We start from the raw sequence: 22,634 nt of genomic DNA on the forward strand, positions 1-22,634 counted from the left end.
AAAGTCTCTTCAACAAATGGTGCTGAGAAAATTGGATGGCCACATGTTGAAGAATGAAACTGGACCATTTCCTTACACCACACACAAAAATAGACTCAAAATGGATGAAAGACCTCAATGTGAGACAGGAATCCATCAAAATGTTTAGGAGAACACAGGCAGCAACCTCTTCGACCCCAGCCGCAGCAACTTCTTTCTAGAAACATCACTAAAGACAAGGACAGCAAAGGCAAAAATGAACTACTAGGACTTCATTAAGATAAAAAGCTTTTGCACAGCAATAGTCAACAAAATCAAAGACAATGGACAGAATGGGAGAAGATATTTGCAAATGACATATCCAATAAAGGGCTAGTATCCAAGATCTATAAAGAACTTATCAAACTCAACATCCAAGGAACAAATAATCCAATCAAGAAATAGGCAGAGGACATGAACAGACATTTCTGCAAAGAAGACATCCAGATGGCCAATAGACACATGAAAAAGTGCTCAACATCACTTGGCATCAGGGAAATACAAATCAAAACTAAAGTGAGGGGTGCATGGGTGGCTCAATGGGTTAAGCTTCTGCCTTTGGCTCAGGTCATGATCTCAGGGTCCTGGGATTGAACCCCGCATCGGGCTCTCTGCTTGGCAGGGAGCCTGCTTCCTCCCCCTGTGTCTGCCTCTCTGCCTACTTGTGACTTCTCTGTCAAATAAATAAATAAATAAAATCTTAAAAAAAAAATTGCAATGAGATCCACCTCACACCAGTCAGAATGGCTAAAATTAACAAGTCAGGAAGCGATAGATGTTGGTGAGGATGCGGAGAAGGGGGAACTCTCCTATACTGTTGGTGGGAATTCAAGTTGGTACAGCCACTCTGGAAAACAGTATGGAGGTTCCTCAAAAAGTTGAAAATAGAGCTACCCTATGCCCCAGCAATTGCACTACTGGGTATTTACCCTAAAGATACAAATATAGTGATCTGAAGGGGCACATGCACCCGAATGTTTATAGCAGCAATGTCCACAATATCCAAACTGTGGAAAGAACCTAGCTGTCCATCAACAGATGAATGGATAAAGAAGATGTGGTATATATATATATACAGTGGAACACTACTCAGCTGTGAAAAAAATGAAATCTTACCATTTGCAACGATGTGGATGAAACTGGAGAGTATTATGCTTAGTGAAATAAGTCAGAAAAAGACCATTACATGGTGTAATTGATATGTGGAATTTGATAAACAAGGCAGAGGATCAAAGGGGAAGAGAGGAAAAAATGAAACAAGACAAAACCAGAGAGGGAGACAAACCATAAGAGACTCTTAATCTCAGGAAACTAACTGATGATTGCTGGAGGGGAGGGGGTGTGAGGTACAGGGTGGCAGGGTTATGGACATTGAGGAGGGTGTGTGCTATGGTGAGCACTGTGAATTGTGTAAAACTGATGAATCATAGACCTGTACCCCTGAAACCAATAATACATTACATGTTAAAAAAAAAATTAAAAAGGATAAACTTAATGCAGAGCTAAACTAAATTCATAATCACTAAATAAGCTACTTAAGTAGGATAGTTACTATTCATTATATCTCAGTGATAATGATGGCCCCCATGTTGGAGCTTGCCTTTCCACCTTTCCTGTACATATAGTAATATTTTATTCTTACTTACGCTTTTATACTTTTCATTTTCATTTTATCTCTTTGTGCCTTGTTCTCAGTTTATAAAGTTCTCAGCGAAAGGAAATTGAATTGCACGTAGTAATTGTGTTGGTTCAGTAGTATTCAGCCTCAATTAGAATCCTGGCTTCAGCATTTTATAGCTATTTGACCTTTAGCAAATTGCTTGACCACTCAGTACCTTGTTTTTTTTAATCTGGAGAATGTAATTCATGACAAAAAGGAATGATCATAGTAGCTACCAGAGAGGGTTGTCATGAAACAAGAGGAAGAAACAAGGAAGAGAAACACTGCCATTACTTAAGAGATGCACAGTACAGGTGATCCTCTTGCCACTGAGAGTGGACAGGCACTTGTGGGTGGCAAGTTGAAGGTCTGTTCTGGCATCGCGGAATCTCTTCAGAGCCAGAGCCATTCGCTTAGTCACTAAAAACGTTTATACTATGCAGCCATCAAAAGAAATGAAATCTTGCCATTTGCGACAACATGGATGGAACTAGAGCGTATCATGCTTAGCGAAATAAGTCAAGCGGAGAAAGACAACTATCATATGATCTCCCTGATATGAGGAAGTGGTGATGCAACATGGGGGGTTAAGGGGGTAGGAGAAGAATCAATGAAACAAGATGGGATTGGGAGGGAGACAAACCATAAGTGACTCTTAATCTTACAAAACAAACTGAGGGTTGCTGGGGGGAGGGGGGTTGGGGGAAAGGGGGTGGGGTTATGGACATTGGGGAGGGTATGTGCTTTGGTGAGTGCTGTGAAGTGTGTAAACCTGGCAATTCACAGACCTGTACCCCTGGGGATAAAAATACATGTTTATAAAAAAAAACAAAAAAAACAAAAAAACGTTTATACCCTTATTGCTCCTCTGTATGTATGTATGTATATATATATATATATATATATATATATATATATATATATATTTGAGGATTTCTTTTATTTATTTTATTTGACAGGCAGAGATCACAAGTAGGCAGAGAGGCAGAGGCAGGCAGAGAGAGAGAGGAGGAAGCAGGCTCTCCGCTGAGCAGAGAGCCTATGCGGGGCTCTATCCCAGGACCCTGGAATTATGACCTGAGCCGAAGGCAGAGGCTTTAACCCACTGAGCCACCCAGGCACCCCAACTCCTCTGTATATTTTTGAGTCATGCTGGGTATATTGATAAGAGGCCCCAAGAAATTTAATGAGAAAATTTATTGTATGGAATTTATAAACCAGCTTAGAAGCAAGGACTCCTTGCCTGAAGTGTAACTGGCCAAACAGTACTGAAGCTGCAGTGTTTGTTTCTGGCAAACTCATGTTTTTTCACCATGAGCTATAGGGTAGGGTCCCTGCCTGCTCTCCTCACCTTACCTTTGTACTTAACACTGTAACCATTCTGGTCTCACTGTTCTGTGGATACATTAAACTCAGTTTTGCTTCAGGGCCTGTATTCAAGCCATTTGCTGGCTTTACCACTTGTTGGGTCTTACCCTTGGGCTAGTTACGTAACTGTGCCTGTTTCCCCATCTGTAAAGTGGAATACCTCCTGTATCTAAAGCCTTAAAAGAATAACAAGTACATTGTAAGTGCCATGTTAGTAAGGTCTGTTACTGTTATTTTTACCATCCCTTGACCATTGTATCTTGACCTAGCACCATCACAATTACTTTTTTTAATTATATATTTTACCTTGTCTTATTATGTGTTGCTATAATATTATGTGTTGTTATAGTGCTAATAATACCATAATAATTATATATTGTATTACTGTAAAACTGTGATTTGTAAGATAGATAGATTTGGTCTATCTACATGATTGTTTATATGAGCAAAATTTATTTCTCATATATATTTGGTCTTTGTCCATAATTCCTGGTTCAAAAGCTCCCCAAACCCTTGGAAGTGTTGAGAATGGTCATGGTGTCTTTTGTTTTATCAGCGAACTCCCAACCAAGGCCATGGCTGATTGTTAGGAGAACTGACCATGTGATTAGAGGGTTGGAACTTTTCTGTTTTACCTACTTCCCCAGTCCCCACCTATGGGGAGGGGAGAGGAGCTGGAGGCTGAATCAGACGGAGGCCACTGAATTAGTCAGTCGTGGCTATGCAGTGAAGTCTACATAAAACCCGAGAGGACTGGATTCTGAGAGCTTCCTGGTGGTGGATGTGTGGGGATGTGGGCAGGGTGGTGCACCTGGAGTTCCTATGGGGTGAGCCTTGGGGTCCAAGCCCATTCTTGAGCCGCAGTGTGGACTCTCAGTAGAATGGCCTGCTTCCTGTGTATACCTTTGAAGATAGGCTTTGGGGTCAGTCCCACTTGGACCACATGGGTTAGGTAAGAGGCATTTTCTGAAAGAAAGTTGAATTCCATTGCCAAAATGATAGATTCTAGGTAGGCAGTACTAATAGATATACAATGCAGTCTTTCTGTGGACTAATTTTATTTTTCATTCTGTAACATGTCTTTGACCTTTTAATAGGCAAGTGGCTCTGTCTCTTGTGGAAGGTCACATGTCTAACAAGCAGCAGAGCCAGAATTTCACCATAGCTTTTCTGACTCCAGAGCCCCTTTCCAGTATTTGAGCTTCTTTTTTTCTCTCTTCTTTTCTTTTCTTTCTTTCTTTCTTTTTTTTTTTTTTAAATATTTTATTTATTTGAGATAGAGCACGTGCAAGAGAGAGCACAAGCAGAGCAGAGGGGCAGAGGGAAAGGGTGAAGAAGACTCCTTGCTGAGCAGGGAGCCCAATGAGGGACTTGATCCTAGGACCCTGGGATCATGACCTGAGCTGAAGGCAGATGCTTAACTGACTGAGGCATCCAGGTGCCCCCAGTTTCAGAGCTTTGTAAGCTTTTCTAGGGCAGTACCCGCAGGGCAGGGGAGGACGAATAGACTCTGGGGGTGTGAGATCATAGTCCCAATAACCTGCCATAAACTGAAATTCCTTTGAAGTCTGATTTGTTCACCAAAGTCATGAAAAATTGGCATTCCACTCTAAAATGCTACCTGTAATGTGGAAAGGTGCTTCCTAGCCATAAAATGGATGCTGTAAGGAGATAAGCCCCTTTATCTTGTGAGCACTGCTGGCCACATCCCTTAATGCGAGCAGCCCAGACTACCTGGGGCCGCTGTTCTGAGGCTCTTCCTTACTTTATTTTCAAGAGGGCTTACTTTTTAGAATTATAAGGAATATAAAGTGAGATTTTTAAAAATATCATAAATCGGGGTGCCTGGCTGGCTTAGTTGGTGAAGAAGCAGTAGGACTCTTGGTCTTGGGGTTATAAGTTCAAGCCCCACGTTGGGTGTAGAGAGTAATTAAAAGTAAAATCTTAAAATATAATAATATATATAGTTGGCTGCTCCCACATTGGGGGCATAGATATTTAAAATTGTTAAATCTTCTTGTTGGACAGACCCTTTGAGTATGATATAGTGTCCTTCCTCATCTCTTATTATAGTCTTTGGCTTAAAATCTAATTGATCTGATATAAGGATTGCCACTCCTGCTTTCTTCTGATGTCCATTAGCATGGTAAATTCTTTTCCACCCCCTCACTTTAAATCTGGAGGTGTCTTCGGGCTTAAAATGTGTTTCTTGGAGGCAACATATAGATGGGTTTTGTTTTTTTATCCATTCTGATACCCTGTGTCTTTTGACAGGGGCATTTAGCCCATTCACATTCAGGGTAACTATTGAGAGATATGAATTTAGTGCCATTGTATTGCCTGTAAGGTGACTGTTACTGTATATGGTCTCTGTTCCTTTCTGATCTACCACTTGTAGGCTCTCTCTTTGCTTAGAGGACCCCTTTCAATATTTCCTGTAGAGCTGGTTTGGTATTTGCAAATTCTTTCAGTTGTTGTTTGTCCTGGAAGCTTTTAATCTCTCCTTCTATTTTCAATGATAGCCTAGCTGGATATAGTATTCTTGGCTGCATGTTTTTCTCGTTTAGTGCTCTGAAAATATCATGCCAGCTCTTTCTGGCCTGCCAGGTCTCTGTGGATAAGTCAGCTGCCAATCTAATATTTTTACCATTGTATGTTACAGACTTCTTTTCCCGGGCTGCTTTCAGGATTTTCTCTTTGTCATTGAGACTTGTAAATTTTACTATTAGGTGTCGGGGTGTGGGCCTATTCTTTTTGATTTTGAGGGGCATTCTCTGAACCTCCTGAATTTTGATGCTCGTTCCCTTTGCCATATTGGGGAAATTCTCCCCAATAATTCTCTCCAGTATACCTTCTGCTCCCCTCTCACTTTCTTCTTCTTCTGGAATCCCAATTATTCTAATGTTGCTTCGTCTTATGGTGTCACTTATCTCTTGAATTCTCCCCTCATGGTCCAGTAGCTGTTTGTCCCTCTTTTGATCAGCTTCTTTATTCTCTGTCATTTGGTCTTCTATATCACTAATTCTTTCTTCTGCCTCATTTATCCTAGCAGTGAGAGCCTCCATTTTTGATTGCACCTCATTAATAGCTTTTTTGATTTCAACTTGGTTAGATTTTAGTTCTTTTATTTCTCCAGAAAGGGCTTTTATATCTCTCGAGAGGGTTTCTCTAATATCTTCCATGCCTTTTTCGAGCCCGGCTAGAACCTTGAGAATTGTCATTCTGAACTCTAGATCTGACATATTACTGATGTCTGTATTGATTAGGTCCCTAGCCTTCGGTACTGCCTCTTGTTCTTTTTTTTGTGGTGAATTTTTACGTCTTGTCATTTTGTCCAGATAAGAGTAAATGAAGGGGCAAGTAAAATACTAAAAGGGTGGCAACAACCCCAGGAAAATATGCTTTAGCCAAATTAGAAGAGATCCAAAATCGTGAGTGGGGAGAAAGGGGATAAAAAGAGGTTCAAAAAGGAAGAAAGAAAAAAGAAAAAAAAAAAAAAAAAAAGAAAAGAAAAGAATTTTTTAAAAAAAGAAAACACCTAAGAAAAATGTAAAAAAATATATATATATATTAGATAAACTAGTAAAAAATCATTAAAAAAGAAAAAGGTAACAGTTAAAAAAAAAAATTTTACCCGAAGGCGAGAAAAAAAAAAAAAATGAAAAAGAAAAAATTAAATTAACTGCAAGACTAAAAATCAAAGAAACACATCAACAATAATACAATAATAGTAGGGGACTTTAACACTCCCCTCACTGAAATGGACAGGTCATCCAAGCAAAAGATCAGCAAGGATATAAAGGCCTTAAATGACACACTGGACCAGATGGACATCACAGATATATTCAGAATATTTCATCCCAAAGCAACAGAATACACATTCTTCTCTAGTGCACATGGAACATTCTCCAGAATAGATCACATCCTCGGTCCTAAATCAGGACTCAACAGGTATCAAAAGATTGGGATCATTCCCTGCATATTTTCAGACCACAATGCTCTAAAGCTAGAACTCAACCACAAAAGGAAGTTTGGAAAGAACCCAAATACATGGAGACTAAACAGTATCCTTCTAAAGAATGAATGGGTCAACCGGGAAATTAAAGAAGAATTGAAAAAAATCATGGAAACAAATGATAATGAAAATACAACGGTTCAAAATCTGTGGGACACAACAAAGGCAGTCCTGAGAGGAAAATATATAGCGGTACAAGCCTTTCTCAAGAAACAAGAAAGGTCTCAGGTACACAACCTAACCCTACACCTAAAGGAGCTGGAGAAAGAACAAGAAAGAAACCCTAAGCCCAGCAGGAGAAGAGAAATCATAAAGATCAGAGCAGAAATCAATGAAATAGAAACCAAAAAAACAATAGAACAAATCAACGAAACTAGGAGCTGGTTCTTTGAAAGAATTAATAAAATTGATAAACCCCTGGCCCGACTTATCAAAAAGAAAAGAGAAAGGACCCAAATAAATAAAATCATGAATGAAAGAGGAGAGATCACAACTAACACCAAAGAAATACAAACTATTATAAGAACATACTATGAGCAACTCTACGCCAACAAATGAAAATATGGAAGAAATGGATGCATTCTTAGAGACATATAAACTACCACAACTGAACCAGGAAGAAATAGAAAGCCTGAACAGACCCATAACCAGTAAGGAGATTGAAACAGTCATTAAAAATCTCCAAACAAACAAAAGCCCAGGGCCAGACGGCTTCCCGGGGGAATTCTACCAAACATTTAAAGAAGAACTAATTCCTATTCTCCTAAAACTGTTCCAAAAAATAGAAATGGAAGGAAAACTTCCAAACTCATTTTATGAGGCCAGCATCACCTTGATCCCAAAACCAGACAAGGATCCCACCAAAAAAGAGAGCTATAGACCAATATCCTTGATGAACACAGATGCGAAAATACTCAACAAAATACTAGCCAATAGGATTCAACAGTACATTAAAAAGATTATTCACCACGACCAAGTGGGATTTATTCCAGGGCTGCAAGGTTGGTTCAACATCCGCAAATCAGTCAATGTGATACAACACATCAATAAAAGTAAGAACAAGAACCATATGATACTCTCAATAGATGCTGAAAAAGCATTTGACAAAGTACAACATCCCTTCCTGATCAAAACTCTTCAAAGTGTAGGGATAGAGGGCACATACCTCAATATCATCAAAGCCATCTATGAAAAACCCACCGCAAATATCATTCTCAATGGAGAAAAACTGAAAGTTTTTCCGCTAAGGTCAGGAACACGGCAGGGATGTCCATTATCACCACTGCTATTCAACATCGTACTAGAGGTCCTAGCCTCAGCAATCAGACAACAAAAGGAAATTAAAGGCATCCAAATCGGCAAAGAAGAAGTCAAATTATCACTCTTTGCAGATGATATGATACTATATGTGGAAAACCCAAAAGACTCCACTCCAAAACTGCTAGAACTTATACAGGAATTCAGTAAAGTGTCAGGATATAAAATCAATGCACAGAAATCAGTTGCATTTCTCTACACCAACAGCAAGACAGAAGAAAGAGATATTAAGGAGTCAATCCCATTTACAATTGCATCCAAAACCATAAGATACCTAGGAATAAACCTAACCAAAGAGACACAGAATCTATACTCAGAAAACTATAAAGTACTCATGAAAGAAATTGAGGAAGACACAAAGAAATGGAAAAATGTTCCATGCTCCTGGATTGGAAGAATAAATATTGTGAAAATGTCTATGCTACCTAAAGCAATCTACACATTTAATGCAATTCCTATCAAAGTACCATCCATCTTTTTCAAAGAAATGGAACAAATAATTCTAAAATTTATATGGAACCAGAAAAGACCTCGAATAGCCAAAGGGATATTGAAAAAGAAAGCCAACGTTGGTGGCATCACAATTCCGGACTTCAAGCTCTATTACAAAGCTGTCATCATCAAGACAGCATGGTACTGGCACAAAAACAGACACATAGATCAATGGAACAGAATAGAGAGCCCAGAAATAGACCCTCAACTCTATGGTCAACTAATCTTCGACAAAGCAGGAAAGAATGTCCAATGGAAAAAAGACAGCCTTTTCAATAAATGGTGCTGGGAAAATTGGACAGCCACATGCAGAAAAATGAAAATGGACCATTTCCTTACACCACACACAAAAATAGACTCAAAATGGATGAAGGACCTCAATGTACGAAAGGAATCCATCAAAATCCTTGAGGAGAACACGGGCAGCAACCTCTTCGACCTCTGCCGCAGCAACATCTTCCTAGGAACAACGCAAAAGGCAAGGGAAGCAAGGGAAAAAATGAACTACTGGGATTTCATCAAGATCAAAAGCTTTTGCACAGCAAAGGAAACAGTTAACAAAATCAAAAGACAACTGACAGAATGGGAGAAGATATTTGCAAACGACATATCAGATAAAGGACTAGTGTCCAGAATCTATAAAGAACTTAGCAAACTCAACACCCAAAGAACAAATAATCCAATCAAGAAATGGGCAGAAGACATGAACAGACATTTCTGCAAAGAAGACATCCAGATGGCGAACAGACACATGAAAAAGTGCTCCATATCACTCGGCATCAGGGAAATACAAATCAAAACCACAATGAGATATCACCTCACACCAGTCAGAATGGCTAAAATCAACAAGTCAGGAAATGACAGATGCTGGCGAGGATGCGGAGAAAGGGGAACCCTCCTACACTGTTGGTGGGAATGCAAGCTGGTGCAACCACTCTGGAAAACAGCATGGAGGTTCCTCAAAATGTTGAAAATAGAACTGCCCTATGACCCAGCAATTGCACTATTGGGTATTTACCCTAAAGATACAAATGTAGTGATCCAAAGGGACACATGCACCCGAATGTTTATAGCAGCAATGTCCACAATAGCCAAACTATGGAAAGAACCTAGATGTCCATCAACAGATGAATGGATCAAGAAGATGTGGTATATATACACAATGGAATACTATGCAGCCATCAAAAGAAATGAAATCTTGCCATTTGCAACAACGTGGATGGAACTAGAGCGTATCATGCTTAGCGAAATAAGTCAAGCAGAGAAAGACAACTATCATATGATCTCCCTGATATGAGGAAGTGGTGATGCAACATGGAGGCTTAAGTGGGTAGAAGAATAAATGAAACAAGATGGGATTGGGAGGGAGACAAACCATAGGTGACTCTTAATCTCACAAAACAAACTGAGGGTTGCCGGGGGGAGGGGGTTTGGGAGAAGGGGGTGGGATTATGGACATTGGGGAGGGTATGTGATTTGGTGAGTGCTGTGAAGTGTGTAAACCTGGTGATTCACAGACCTGGGGATAAAAATATATGTTTATAAAAAATATATGTTTATAAAAAATAAAAAATTAAAAAAAAATATAATAATATAAACATAAAGAAGATTAAATTTAGTAAAGAGCACATTGTTGTTCACTCAAGTGTCAAATCAGCCCCCGACCTTCAGGGTGAGGCAGTGGGCCTTGATCCCAGGACCCTGAGATCATGACCTGAGCCAGAGGCAGATGCTTAACTGACTGAGCCATCCAGGCATCCCTAAGACTGAGAACTCTTTAAAAATTAAGTATGAGTTTGTAAAGATGTTCATAGTGATCATTTTATATTATATAAGTGAGTATGTGAATTGTGATTAACACTTGTTTTGAGATTGTCTACTAATGCCTGTCATTGGTGAAATGTACTAGAAGTTAAAGGTTGTATTGGAGTGTCTTGTAATGAGACGTAATTGGCCTTTGAACTTTGAAGAAGTCTCTCATACTCTCTTTATAATGACATTTCTGCCTTTCAGAGTGGAATGCATTATTGTTGCCAATGATGCCACTATCAAAGGAGGTTCCTACTACCCAGTGACTGTGAAGAAACATTTACGGGCACAGGAAATTGCAATGCAAAACAGACTCCCCTGCATCTACTTGGGCAAGTCATGAGAGTCATAAAATGAACTATTTTTAGCTGGTAAAATACAATACTATTTAGAAGGCTGTATATGACATTATCAATGGGTTTTTAAAAAACTATTGTTAGTTTTTCCTATAATTACAAAAGAAATACACGTTCTTTGCTAAAAACTGGAAGAAAAAGTAAAAACTACCTATAATAATATCCCTGAGGAGTAACTACCTCTGATAGTGTTTTCATGTATGCCAGTTTTTTTTCTCTACATGGGTGTGGGTTTTTTCCTTCTGTGTATTTTCTTTTTGTCTGGACCTAATGAGTTCAAACTATGAAAAAATAATAGCTGATATTTATGGATCTCTTGAATGCTAAGTACTTTGTTAAATACTTGAATAATTACAACAAATGCCATTTAAAGAAATTTAATTCTTTTTTTTTTTTTTTTAAAGATCTTATTTATTTGACAGAGAGAGATCAGAAGTAGGCAGAGCAGCAGGCAGAAAGAGAGGCGGAAGCAGGCTCCCCACCGAGCAGAGGGCTCGACTCGGGGCTTGATCGCAGGACCCTGAGATCATGACCTGAGCCGAAGGCAGAGGCTTAACCCACTGAGCCACCCGGGTGCCCTAAAGAAATTTAATTCTTTATGAAAGTATATTTATATTTGAAATTAAAGTAATGCTTAAATATCAGGGTACTTCAAAAGGAACATAAAAGCAAGGCAGTTTAAAATTGGCGCTGCCTTGAGACACCTGGGTGGCTCAGTGGGTTAAGCCTCTGCCTTTGGCTCAGGTCATGATCTCAGGGTCCTGGGATCAAGCCCCACATTGGGTTCTCTGCTCAGCGGGGAGTCTGCTTCTCCCCCTTTCACTCTGCCCGTTGCTCTGCTGGCTTGTGATCTCTCTCTCTATCTCTGTCAAATAAATAAATAAAGTCTTTAAAAAAAAAATTGGCACTGCCTGGATATTGGTTTAGTTTGGTGAAATGCCACCATACATATATTACTGGTGCGGTATTTAAACAGGTACTGATGTAGAGATTTTTTTTTCCTCAAAAGTGAATTTACCTGTTTGACTCACAATGTGAACTTTTTTCACACATGTAGAAAATAGCCAGTGGGGCCCTACTGCTGCTTATAGGTGCTGTGCCAAACACCATAGGGGATGGAGTGAAGAGTATAATGTTGTTCCTGTCTTGGGCAAGCTTGAATGAATTGGAGACAGGATATTATGTATTAAAGAACAATGAAGGACTTAATGGATGTAGGCAAGAGCAGTAGGCATGGGACTAGCTGAATTTTCATAACACTGTTCAGTGCACTCACACTGTGCTGAACTGAGTACTTTACATACCTTCTATCATGTCATCCCAGGAACAGCTTCCTGGGAGAACTACTGTTGTCCCCTGCATTTCACAGGTGAGAAAGGCGAGGCTTAGAAGGCTAGGAAGCGCAGCAGTCATCACAGAGCTCTGAAGTCAGCAAGCTCTGTTACGAATTCAGCGGATGTTCGTAGCCCCCACTCCCCTCTGCAGCAAAAACAGTCCCCGAGGCAGTCATCTGTGATGAATTGCCACATGAATTCTGTAGATGGTTTTGTATTGATTTAAAAGGGGGAAAGACTTTTTTTTTTTTTTTTAGCTGAGCTGATTAAGAATTTATGGTGTTTCTGGGGCTTTAGCTTGTCTTCAAAAGAGAGAATGTCCTAAACATTTCAAGTGGAATTTTGCACGGGAAGGAGATCCTAATGGATCTGAGGAAAACAGTGAATTTTTTGGCTGTGTTGGGGGACTCGAAAAAGATGCTGTAGAATAGTTTAGAACGGTAGGGCAAGTTTTTTGTGAATGCGATTAAGAACTGTTTCACTGGTACAAGTCTCTCTGTGTGCAGGCTATTTTGTTCATTCAAGTGTACTTACTTCTGTTAATTCCCTTGTCTTCAGTTGATTCAGGAGGAGCAAACTTAGCTCGACAAGCAGAAATATTTCCAGACCGAGATCACTTTGGCCGTATTTTTTATAACCAGGCGATTATGTCTTCTCAAAATATTGCACAGGTAATTTCTCATTAATGAAATATACTGCTTTTCGTTCCAAATGCCATTGCTAACTAGGTGCTCTGAGATGACTTTAAACGGAACTTAATATAGAATTTAGGTTTTTCCCCCCACAGAAAGTGCCTTAAAACTATCTGTAGTTAGATTATTCTCTTATTATGGGCATAGTTTTATATTGTCATAAAGGCTGTTCTCCAAAGAAAGAGTTTTTTAAAAGAAAGGGCACTGAGTAATTGCTTTTTTAGGACTATGTTCTAAGGCACTTTGGTGTCTATATGAGGAGACGGGTGCAAGGGAGATTGTTGTAGCATCGACATAGCAGAAGTTAACAACCTAAGTGGCCATTATTGGGAGATGAATAATACAGTTTTAGTTATTAAAATGAACTAGAATTGCATGCATCAACATAAAGAAGTCTCAGAAAAGAAGTTGGGGCACCTGGGTGGCTCAGTGGGTTAAAGTCTCTGCCTTTGGCTCAGGTCATGGTCCCAGAGTCCTGGGATCGAGGCCCGCATCGGGCTCCCTGCTCAGCAGGGAGCCTGCTTCCCTTCCTCTCTCTTTCTGCCTGCTTCTCTGCCTACTTGTGCTCTCTCTCTCTGTCAAATAAATAAATAAAATCTTAAAAAAAAAAAAGGAAAAGAAAAGAAGTTGAGTAAAAGTAATAGTAGAATAAACCCATAGTCCCTTGCTTTGTTTGTAAATATTAAATACATCAGTCTATTACTTATGTCTTAAACAGGTACATGGGAATAATATACTCAGCTTTAGAACAGTGGTTACCTTCGAGGTGGGAGGCGGGAGGAAGAGGTCAGGCAGGAGGCTTCACTGTACCTGAAATGTTTTATTTCTTAAAAAAAAAACTCTGAAGTGCATTTGGCCAAATGTCAGGATTTCTTAAGACTGGGTGTTAAGATATTTATTTTTTATTATTTTGTAATCTTTTTTTTGGGCACGTTTGAAATATTTCATAATACTGATGCTTCTCCTTCGTTTATATTTTGTTACTGGATTTCTTAAGTTTGTAGTGTTTTTGGTAATATTCTAATGAAATAGCCTTCACTTGCAATTATTATATCGATACAGTTATTACTTATTCTATATCTTATGGTTATATAGTGACTTTGCCCATTTATGCTTTATTTCTCTAAATAGAAACTTCAGCTTTGCTCACTCTTGCACGGAGGTCCTTCCATGGCCTGGTATGAAGTTCTTACTGTGATCTTTTGTTTTATGGGGGAAACCAGTCCATTTAATGTGGTATTAATTTGTGGCATAATTTGTATAGTTGTACTAACCTTGTATTAGGTTCCAAGGGCTGTTGTAACAAATTACCACACACAGGGTGGGGGGTAGGCTGAACATAACAGAAATTTCTTCTCTCAAGTTCCGGAGGCTAGAAGTCTGAAATCGAGGTGGGAACCATGCCAGGCTCTCTCAGAAGGCTTTAAGGCAGACTCTGTTCCTTGCCCTTGCTGGCTTCTCCTGGCTCTAGGTGCTCCTTTGGCTCATGGCTCTGTGACTCTGATTTCTACCTTGTCGTCCTTCTGTCCTGTGTGTCTGTGTCTTCTCTTCTCTCTCTCACAAGGATACTTGTCGTTGGATTTTGGGCCTGCCCAGATAATCCAGAATGATCCCTTTTTATTTTATTTTTTTTAATTTCCCCTTCTTTCCCCCCTCCCCCCATTTTATGTATGGCCTTTTTAAAAAAAATTTATTTTTAAATTTTTAAATAAACATGTAATGTATTTTTATCCCCAGGGGTACAGGTATGTGACTTGCCAGGTTTACACATTTCACAGCATCCAGAATGATATTATCTGACGATCCTTACCTTTAGTACATCTGCAGAGACTCCTTTTCCAAATAAGGTCATAATCAAAGGTTCTAGGGATTCAGGTATGGGCTTATTTTTGGGGGCGGGCATTATTCAGCCCTTTATAGACCTGTCATCTTGCATGCTTATTCTTTGCCCTTCCTGTTCACATAGTTTTTAATAGTCAACATGTAACAAATATTGATGGAGGACCTTCTGTAAACCAAACACTATGTTGGTAAATAAAACCAGGTAGAGGCTCTGGCCCCATGGAACCTAAAGCTTAAAGTGCTTTGAAAAACAGGTCTTTTAAAAACTAAGTGTCCAGGGCGCCTGGGTGGCTCAGTGGGTTGGGCCGCTGCCTTCGGCTCAGGTCATGATCTCAGAGTCCTGGGATCGAGTCCCGCATCGGGCTCTCTGCTCAGCGAGAGCCTGCTTCCCTCTCTCTCTCTCTGCCTGCCTCTCCATCTACTTGTGATTTCTCTCTGTCAAATAAATAAATAAAATCTTTAAATAAAAAAAAAAAAAAACTAAGTGTCCATATTTTTGAATAAGCAGTATGTGCCTATGATTAAAAAAAAATCTAAAATGTGGGAAGGGCATTAGAATGCCTTTCCTTTTCCTATTTTATTTTTGTCTTTTAAAAGTTCAACATCAATATTTCCTACCGAAGCCACTTCTCTTAGCATATCTTTTTTCTCTTTCACTCCAGTAGGAAGTTTAGGGGGAAGGGTGTACCTCCCTCTATTCTTGTGATCCTCTGGGAATTGGAGAAAAATTTCTAGCTGCTATCAGTTTCTGTAGTGCTTACTCTGATCTTTTCCCCAGTAAGTGAACTCCAAATGCCATGTCTGCACTGAAGCTGTTGCTTCATACTTCCCTGGAGAAATCAGACTGTGTGTGAGCACTTTGTACTGAGCATACTGCGACTTTGCCTTCTTTTATCCCAAAGACAACTGTCCCTCTTCACTTCCAAAGCTAAACTTAACATTTATAATCCTCACGCCAACCCCTCCTTTGAAACTCTTCATCTATCCCTTTTTTTCTCTCATGTTAATATATTTTTTTTAAGATTATTTATTGATTTGACAGACAGAGATCACAAGTAGGCAGAGAGGCAGGCAGAGAGAGAGGAGGAAGCAGGCTCCCTGCTGAGCAGAGAGCCCGATGCGGGACTCGATTCCAGGACCCTGAGATCATGACCTGAGCCGAAGGCAGCAGCTTAACCCACTGAGCCACCCAGGCGCCCTCATGTTAATATTTTTTAACCACTTTCTTTTTTCTCACAGCCAATAACCATGTTGACTTCTGTTTTTCTTTTTAAATTTTTTATCTTTTTAAAGATTTTATTTATTTATTTTGACAGACAGCGAGAAGGAGAGCACAGGCCTGGGGAGTGGCATAGGGAGAGGGAGAAGCAGGACCCTTGCTGAGCAGGGAGCCTGATGCGGGGCTCAATCCAGGACCCCGGGATCATGACCTAAGCTGAAAGCAGACGCTTAACTGACCGAGCATCCCAGGCATCTGACTTCTGTTTTTTTTTTTTTTTTTTAAAGATTTTATTTATTTATTTGACAGAGAGAGATCACAAGTAGGCAGAGAGGCAGGCAGAGAGAGAGAGGAGGAAGCAGGCTCCCTGCTGAGCAGAGAGCCCGATGCGGGACTCGATCCCAGGACCCTGAGATCATGACCTGAGCCAAAGGCAGCGGCTTAACCCACTGAGCCACCCAGGCGCCCCCTGACTTCTGTTTTTAAAGGAAAAAGAAAAAGCACTATAAACAATGGCAAAAGAAAAGGACCTTTTCTAGCTTCTCCTGTTCCCTGAAGCTTCTCTCCTTCCCCGAATCAGCAAACTCTTTAAGAACTGGCCCAGGGCCTCTGTTCCTGATCGCTCAGTCTCCATAAAACCCACTGTCCTTGGAGTTCGTGCTAGCCTCCTACAGACCAGATTCCCACTCGGTACGACCCCTTGGTCTTGTCATTTGTTCCCTTCCCTGAAATCCTCCTTAGGCTTCCTGCCTCTGGCTTTTCCATATTCCCTCACTCTCTCCATGTAATCTTCCTGACCCCATCCAGGAACTTGTCCTTAATGATTGCATAAACCCTCATAACATACTTTCATCTCCATGATCTTTCCTGACCTTCCATTGCACCCCTACTTACCCTTGGGCATTTCTGCCATCTACGTGGATTTCCAGTTAGTACTTACAGGCTCAAACTAGACTTTGAGCATGATCGCTTTTTTACTGACCTGTTTTTTACTATTCCTGTTTGCTCTTGTCTTTTCCCTAGGATTCAGACTGTGATGTCATCCTGTCTCTTCTCTGCTTTTCCCCCTACCTAATCATTTCAGGTTTAAAATGTAGATTTTACATATATTTTATATGTGTGTGTGTGTGTGTATGATTTATATATATATCTTCCTCATTTTTATATCCCCAGGATAACCTGGGTGATACGTGTCTGAGTTGATCCTGTGGTGACACATCAGCATGACTCTGGCCTCCTGCATTCTTGCTGATGTGGCTGTGGCCATAGCTCACGTGGCCCCAGCTCACGTGGCCCCAGAGTCTCTGGGTCTTCCTCAGTCTGCATGTGGACAGCCCAGACGAAAGAGGGAGGCCTGTTACATGTGCATTTTGATAGTGAGCACTAGCTTCCTTGCTTACTCAGTTCCTGCTTTCCTCCCCAACTTTGGTTTTTAATGTTATTAACCTTGCCCACTGTAAATCCACTTACCCACTTATTTCTAAGTTGTATGTTGGACAATCATATCTCTGTTATCTCCCGTATCTTTGTAGCGGTAAAGATGTGGACAGCTTCCTACAGACCTAGAAGGTTGAAAATGTTTGTTACTGCTCTCAGGTTACAGGAAATACCTGCCTCGGTACTCTCTTGTTTCCTCTTTCCTTTCTCTCTGGTATGCTTTAGGACCTGTTTTTTGTTTTTGACATTCAAAGACTTTTTATACTGGTGACCTGTCATCTTGCTTAGAGTCTCATGCCCTGAGGATAACTTTCCTGGGCTTTCTGCAATCCATGCCCAATGTCTTGATGATCTTGGGAACATGCTTCTTTTATTTTCCCGGTAGTGGCTCCCTGTTGCTGGGTTTTAAAGTGGGAGACTCCTAATTCTCTTCAGAGGTAGGACCTTTGTCTTCTTTAGGGCTCACATACCATTAATTTTTAAAATTGGGGTGGCCTCGTCTGGGTGGCTCTTTGCTCTGCTCTGTCACCTCTTACCCTGCTTGAGTGTGACCCTTCGGTGCATCAGGAATAGAGTGTTTCCGCTGTGACTAGCAGTGCATTTCTTCTGAAATAGGCATATTCATCCAGCCTTGTGCCGGGTTAGCGCCTCGGGACTTTCCCTTGAGTTTTCTTTGCACCTCTGCCTGTTTGTTCTTCTTTTCGGAGAGGCACTTAAAATTCTTTGAGGGGTCTTTGCTTTCTTCTCTCCTTCCCTCCTTCCCTCACCTCCTCCCTCTTGGTTTAGCTCATGATTTTTGAAACTTATTTTCTTTGCTTCAGATCATGGTAATTGTTAGGAAGGGCTTAGTTAGGACAGGCACTGTATAACACTATGGTTTTTTTTTTTTAAAGACTTATTTATTTATTTTAGAGAGAGTGTGCCGGGGCGGGAGGGAGAGGGAGTGAGAGAAACTCAAGCCCTCTGCTGAGCACAGAGCTCGAAAGGGGGGCTCAGTCTCACCACCCTGAGATTATACGTAGGCTGACATCAAGAGTTGGACACTCAAGTGACTGTGCCACCCAGGCATCCCTATTTTGGGGGGGGTACAAAGATAGTGGTTTTATTAAAGCACGGGGACAGGACCCATGGGCAGGAAGAGCTGCTTGTTATTTTTAAATACATTTCAACCTGTCCATGAAGTCAGATAAGGCCTAGGGGAGACGGAAGCACTCTGATGGCCTTGAGGCTGATGAAAAGATTGAGAAAGAAACAGGACATTCTGGGCAAGGTGGACTTTTTGTTTTCTGCCTATTCAGCACAGATAAGCATGAGTGCTCCAGAATCAGTAGTGTGATCAGTCAGTATAATTGAGGACGTTCTTAAGTTTTGGACAGCTATTGAATTGATGTGAGTATTTTGTGGCTTTTATTTTTTTAACGGAAGCTCTGTAGGTAGAGGAAGGAACCAATTTTGTTCCTTGTGTGATAGACAGTATTTTCTTTCCAGGTTTGCTTTTTTTTTTTTTTTTTTTTTTTAAAGATTTTATTTATTTATTTGAGAGAGAGAGAAAGAGAGCATGAGTGGGGAGAGGGGAAGAGGGAAAGGGAGAAGCAGGTACCCTGTTGAGTGCCTATCCTGAAGTGGGGTTCAGTCCCAGGATCTTGAGATCGTGACCTGAGCCAAAGGCAGATGCTTAACTGACTGAGCCACCCAGGTGCTCCTAAAAACATACTATATAAAACTTTTTGTGTTTTTTTTCTTATAAGATTTTATTTTTGTGACTGAGAGAGCACAAGCAGGGGGCAGTGGCATGCAAAGAGTGAATCAGGCTCCCTGCTGAGCAGGAAGCTCGAAGCTGGGCTTCATCCCAGGACTCTGGGATCATGACCCAAGCTGAAGGCAGACACTTAACTGACTGAGCCACTCAGGTGCCCATACTATACAAATGTTTTTAAAGATTTTATTTATTTACTTGAGAGAGCAAACAAGTGAGAGAGAGAGAATAAGCAGGGAACAGGGGAAGAGAGGCAGAGGGAGTGGGAGAGGGAGAAGCAGACACCCTGCTGGGCCGGGAGCCCCATGTGGGGTTTGATCCCAGGACCCCAGGATCATGACCTGAGCTTAACTGACTGAGCCACCCAGGTGCCCCAAAACATTAGCTATATTTTCAATGGCTTTTCCATCAAGCAACTGAAACTTCCCCCCCTCCAAGTTATATTACATTTATCACAGTGTGCCTTTGAACTGGATGGTCTTGTGCAATTTTACAGTGGAAGCATGGAGGTCTAGAGTTCACACAGCTTTTCAGAATTAGGTGTAAAACCTCTTGACTCTCTCTCAGAAGCCCTTTCTGTAGGGTAGGCTGCTGACCTACAATATGTAATTTGGTTTTGGTGCAATGAGAACCAGTCTTTATTTGTTCAGGCAGGACCTAGAGGGTAATAAATTTCATCTAAAGTTTCACAGTCTCTTACCTCTTTTTTGAAGCATCTCATTTCCTTGTCAGAATTTCTCCTTCTGTGGCAGTCATGGCAAGCCGTGTAAGGGTCAGTTACATTTTCTTGGCTTTCTTGGGGCTTTCTTGCTTTTGATTCAAGTCTTGGATCACCGTGGATGTCCTCACCCTGATAAAATTTGGAAGTTTTGGGGTTTGTCAGCCAAGAAAGACTTCTGGAGACATTTTTGGTCTAAAAAGGTGGTTTTATTACAGCATGTGGAAGGACCTGTGGGCAGAAAGAGCTGCACTGGGATTATAAGGAGTACCTTATTACATACTTTTTGATGAGTGGGGTTTAGGGATGGTGTAATTCTCTAAGGAATTAGGAAGCAAGGCTTTCCCAACCTTGAGGGCTAGCTGCTATCAAGATAATGTTCCTTTTAGTCTTTAATAAATATAAGCATTAAGGTACTAAGATAGCTATGAGTTCCTTGAAGAAGGTCATGCTCTGCCTATCTCAGGTTATCTCTCAGTGGGCCACAAGCTGTGAGGAGATTGAATCTAAGCTCCATTTCTCTTGCCTTTGTTTCTCTCATCAGCCCTGTAAGAGGAATCTCCGGTTTGTCTGTGTCACAGGAAGCCCTCCTCCCGGGTGCCTGGGTGGACTCAAGTCTCTCAGTGGAGTTCTTGGGAGTTCTCCTTTGTTCTGATGTGGATGACAGTCACTGTCCCATCTCTCCTGATTTGGTACCTGTGTTGTGCCACAATGCAAGCCAAATCTCTACCCTGAGTGTGTGCAGAACAGTTGCATCTTACTTACGTCCTTTTAATGTCCTCTTGGTAGAGAAAGCAGAATTTTCTCTCTGGGATTCCATATCATTTGTCCAGCATGGCCCCAATGTAAGATCTTTGTTGTTCCATAGACGAATGCTTGCGGACATGGAAAGCTGTTGGAGGTCTTCTGCTGAGGGGTTCCTGTGCTTTGTGAGAAGGAGTAGACAGTGACAGGGCTCTTCTTGGGGCCTGTCACCCTGTTTCATGAGTGAGTGCCTGGCTTAGAATTACATGATGAGAAGAGATTCTGTGACAGTGGTGATTCCACTACTCTCTGTTCTCCGGTTTTGTTTTTCTATCCTGTTTCTATTTTATTTCATTTATTAAATTTCATTTTCCTATTCTATTTCTATTCTCTTCTATTATCAGAATTTGCTTTAGAGATAGTGTTTAGTGTCTGTGAGACACTTGTGACTAGAATTGCCTATTTCTTCTTGATGGAAAACTTGAGAATTTTGAATCTTCGATACTTAATAATCCCAGCTGTTTCTTAAATTTTATAACAGCTTTATTAAGAGAGAATTCCCATACCATTCAGTGTACCCATTTAATATGTACTCTTCAGTGGCTTTTAGGATATTCCCAGAGTTCAGTCAATTTTGGAACATTTTCATCACTCCCAAAGGGAATGCCATTTCCAATGACAGTTTCTCCCCATTTCTCTCCAATACCTCCAGCCCCCGCTCGCTTCCTCTTGAGCTGTTGGCGGGAAGCATCTTGAGCTTCCTTCCCAAGTGAGCAGCTGTAGAGAGCAAGTCTCCCCATGTTAGCTGGCTGCATCAGAGTGAACAAGCAAGTGGGTAGAAGAAGGGGGCTGGTGGGGGGGGGGGACGTGGTCTCTCAGAACTGGATCACAAGAGTGACACTTGGTATAATCTCTTGGTATAATCACTCCTCTACTTTCTATCTCTGTGGATTTGCCTAGGATACATTTCATTTGAAAGGGATCATATAATAAAGGGTTTCTTTCTTGTAGCATGATGGTTTCAATGTTCACCCACGTCTTTTGGTTTTTCATTATCGTCTGGGATGGTCCAGAATTCTCTTCTTGGCCTATCTCCCATCTCTCGAATAGAGGAATGGTTTATAGACAGACAGGTTACAGACCAGCAACCACAGAGTACTTCTAACCAAAGAGTGTCCCAGGGTTTCAGAGATGCCTCCATTGCAGTTACTGAAGGTAGATGGCTTTTGATCTCTGTATTAGTTGTCTAGCGCTATATAACAAATTCCCTCCACACTTGGTAGTTTAAAGCACCATGTATTACCCTGCAGTGTCTGTGGTTCAGGGCTCAAAGCTCAGCGGGGCTGGATCCCCCAGTGCTGAGCGCAGGTGGCTGCAGACCCCTCCAGGATGGACTGGGAAGGCTCTGCCCTGGCTGGCTCACGTGGCAGCAGTGGTATGATTCATTTCTCTGCAGGCCCCGCTCGCTTCCTCTTGAGCTGTTGGCGGGAAGCATCTTGAGCTTCCTTCCCAAGTGAGCAGCTGTAGAGAGCAAGTCTCCCCATGTTAGCTGGCTGCATCAGAGTGAACAAGCAAGTGGGTAGAAGAAGGGGGCTGGTGGTGGGGGGGGAGACGTGGTCTCTCAGAACTGGATCACAAGAGTGACACTTGGTATAATCTCTGTGTTAGAAACATGTTACCAGATCCTCCACACTCGAGGGGGGATAGGATTATATAGGACGTGAATCCCAAGAGTATGGAGTCACTGGGGTCCACTCGCAGTTTGTGTGAGAGAAGTGGATTGTCGATTTCCTTGGTTTTGGGAAAAAACACATCTGAAAGTGCTCTTAGGTATATGGTAAAATTCCCTGGTGTAGA

At 41.1% G+C, this 22,634-nt stretch overlaps 1 protein-coding gene across 3 annotated transcripts in view; it reads left to right on the forward strand.

Annotated features, from left to right (window-relative positions):
- MCCC2 (methylcrotonyl-CoA carboxylase subunit 2) overlaps positions 1-22,634 on the forward strand; it is a 74,955-nt gene that overhangs the window by 19,804 nt on the left and 32,517 nt on the right. For all 3 annotated transcript variants that reach the window (XM_059175194.1, XM_059175197.1, XM_059175195.1), the window contains exons 5-6: positions 10,884-11,011; positions 12,928-13,040. In XM_059175194.1, the coding sequence (XP_059031177.1) occupies positions 10,884-11,011; positions 12,928-13,040 (241 nt within the window). The remainder of the gene's footprint in view (positions 1-10,883; positions 11,012-12,927; positions 13,041-22,634) is intronic.

The sequence above is a fragment of the Mustela lutreola genome, chromosome 5 (assembly GCF_030435805.1).
Source record: "Mustela lutreola isolate mMusLut2 chromosome 5, mMusLut2.pri, whole genome shotgun sequence".
NCBI lineage: Eukaryota > Metazoa > Chordata > Mammalia > Carnivora > Mustelidae > Mustela > Mustela lutreola.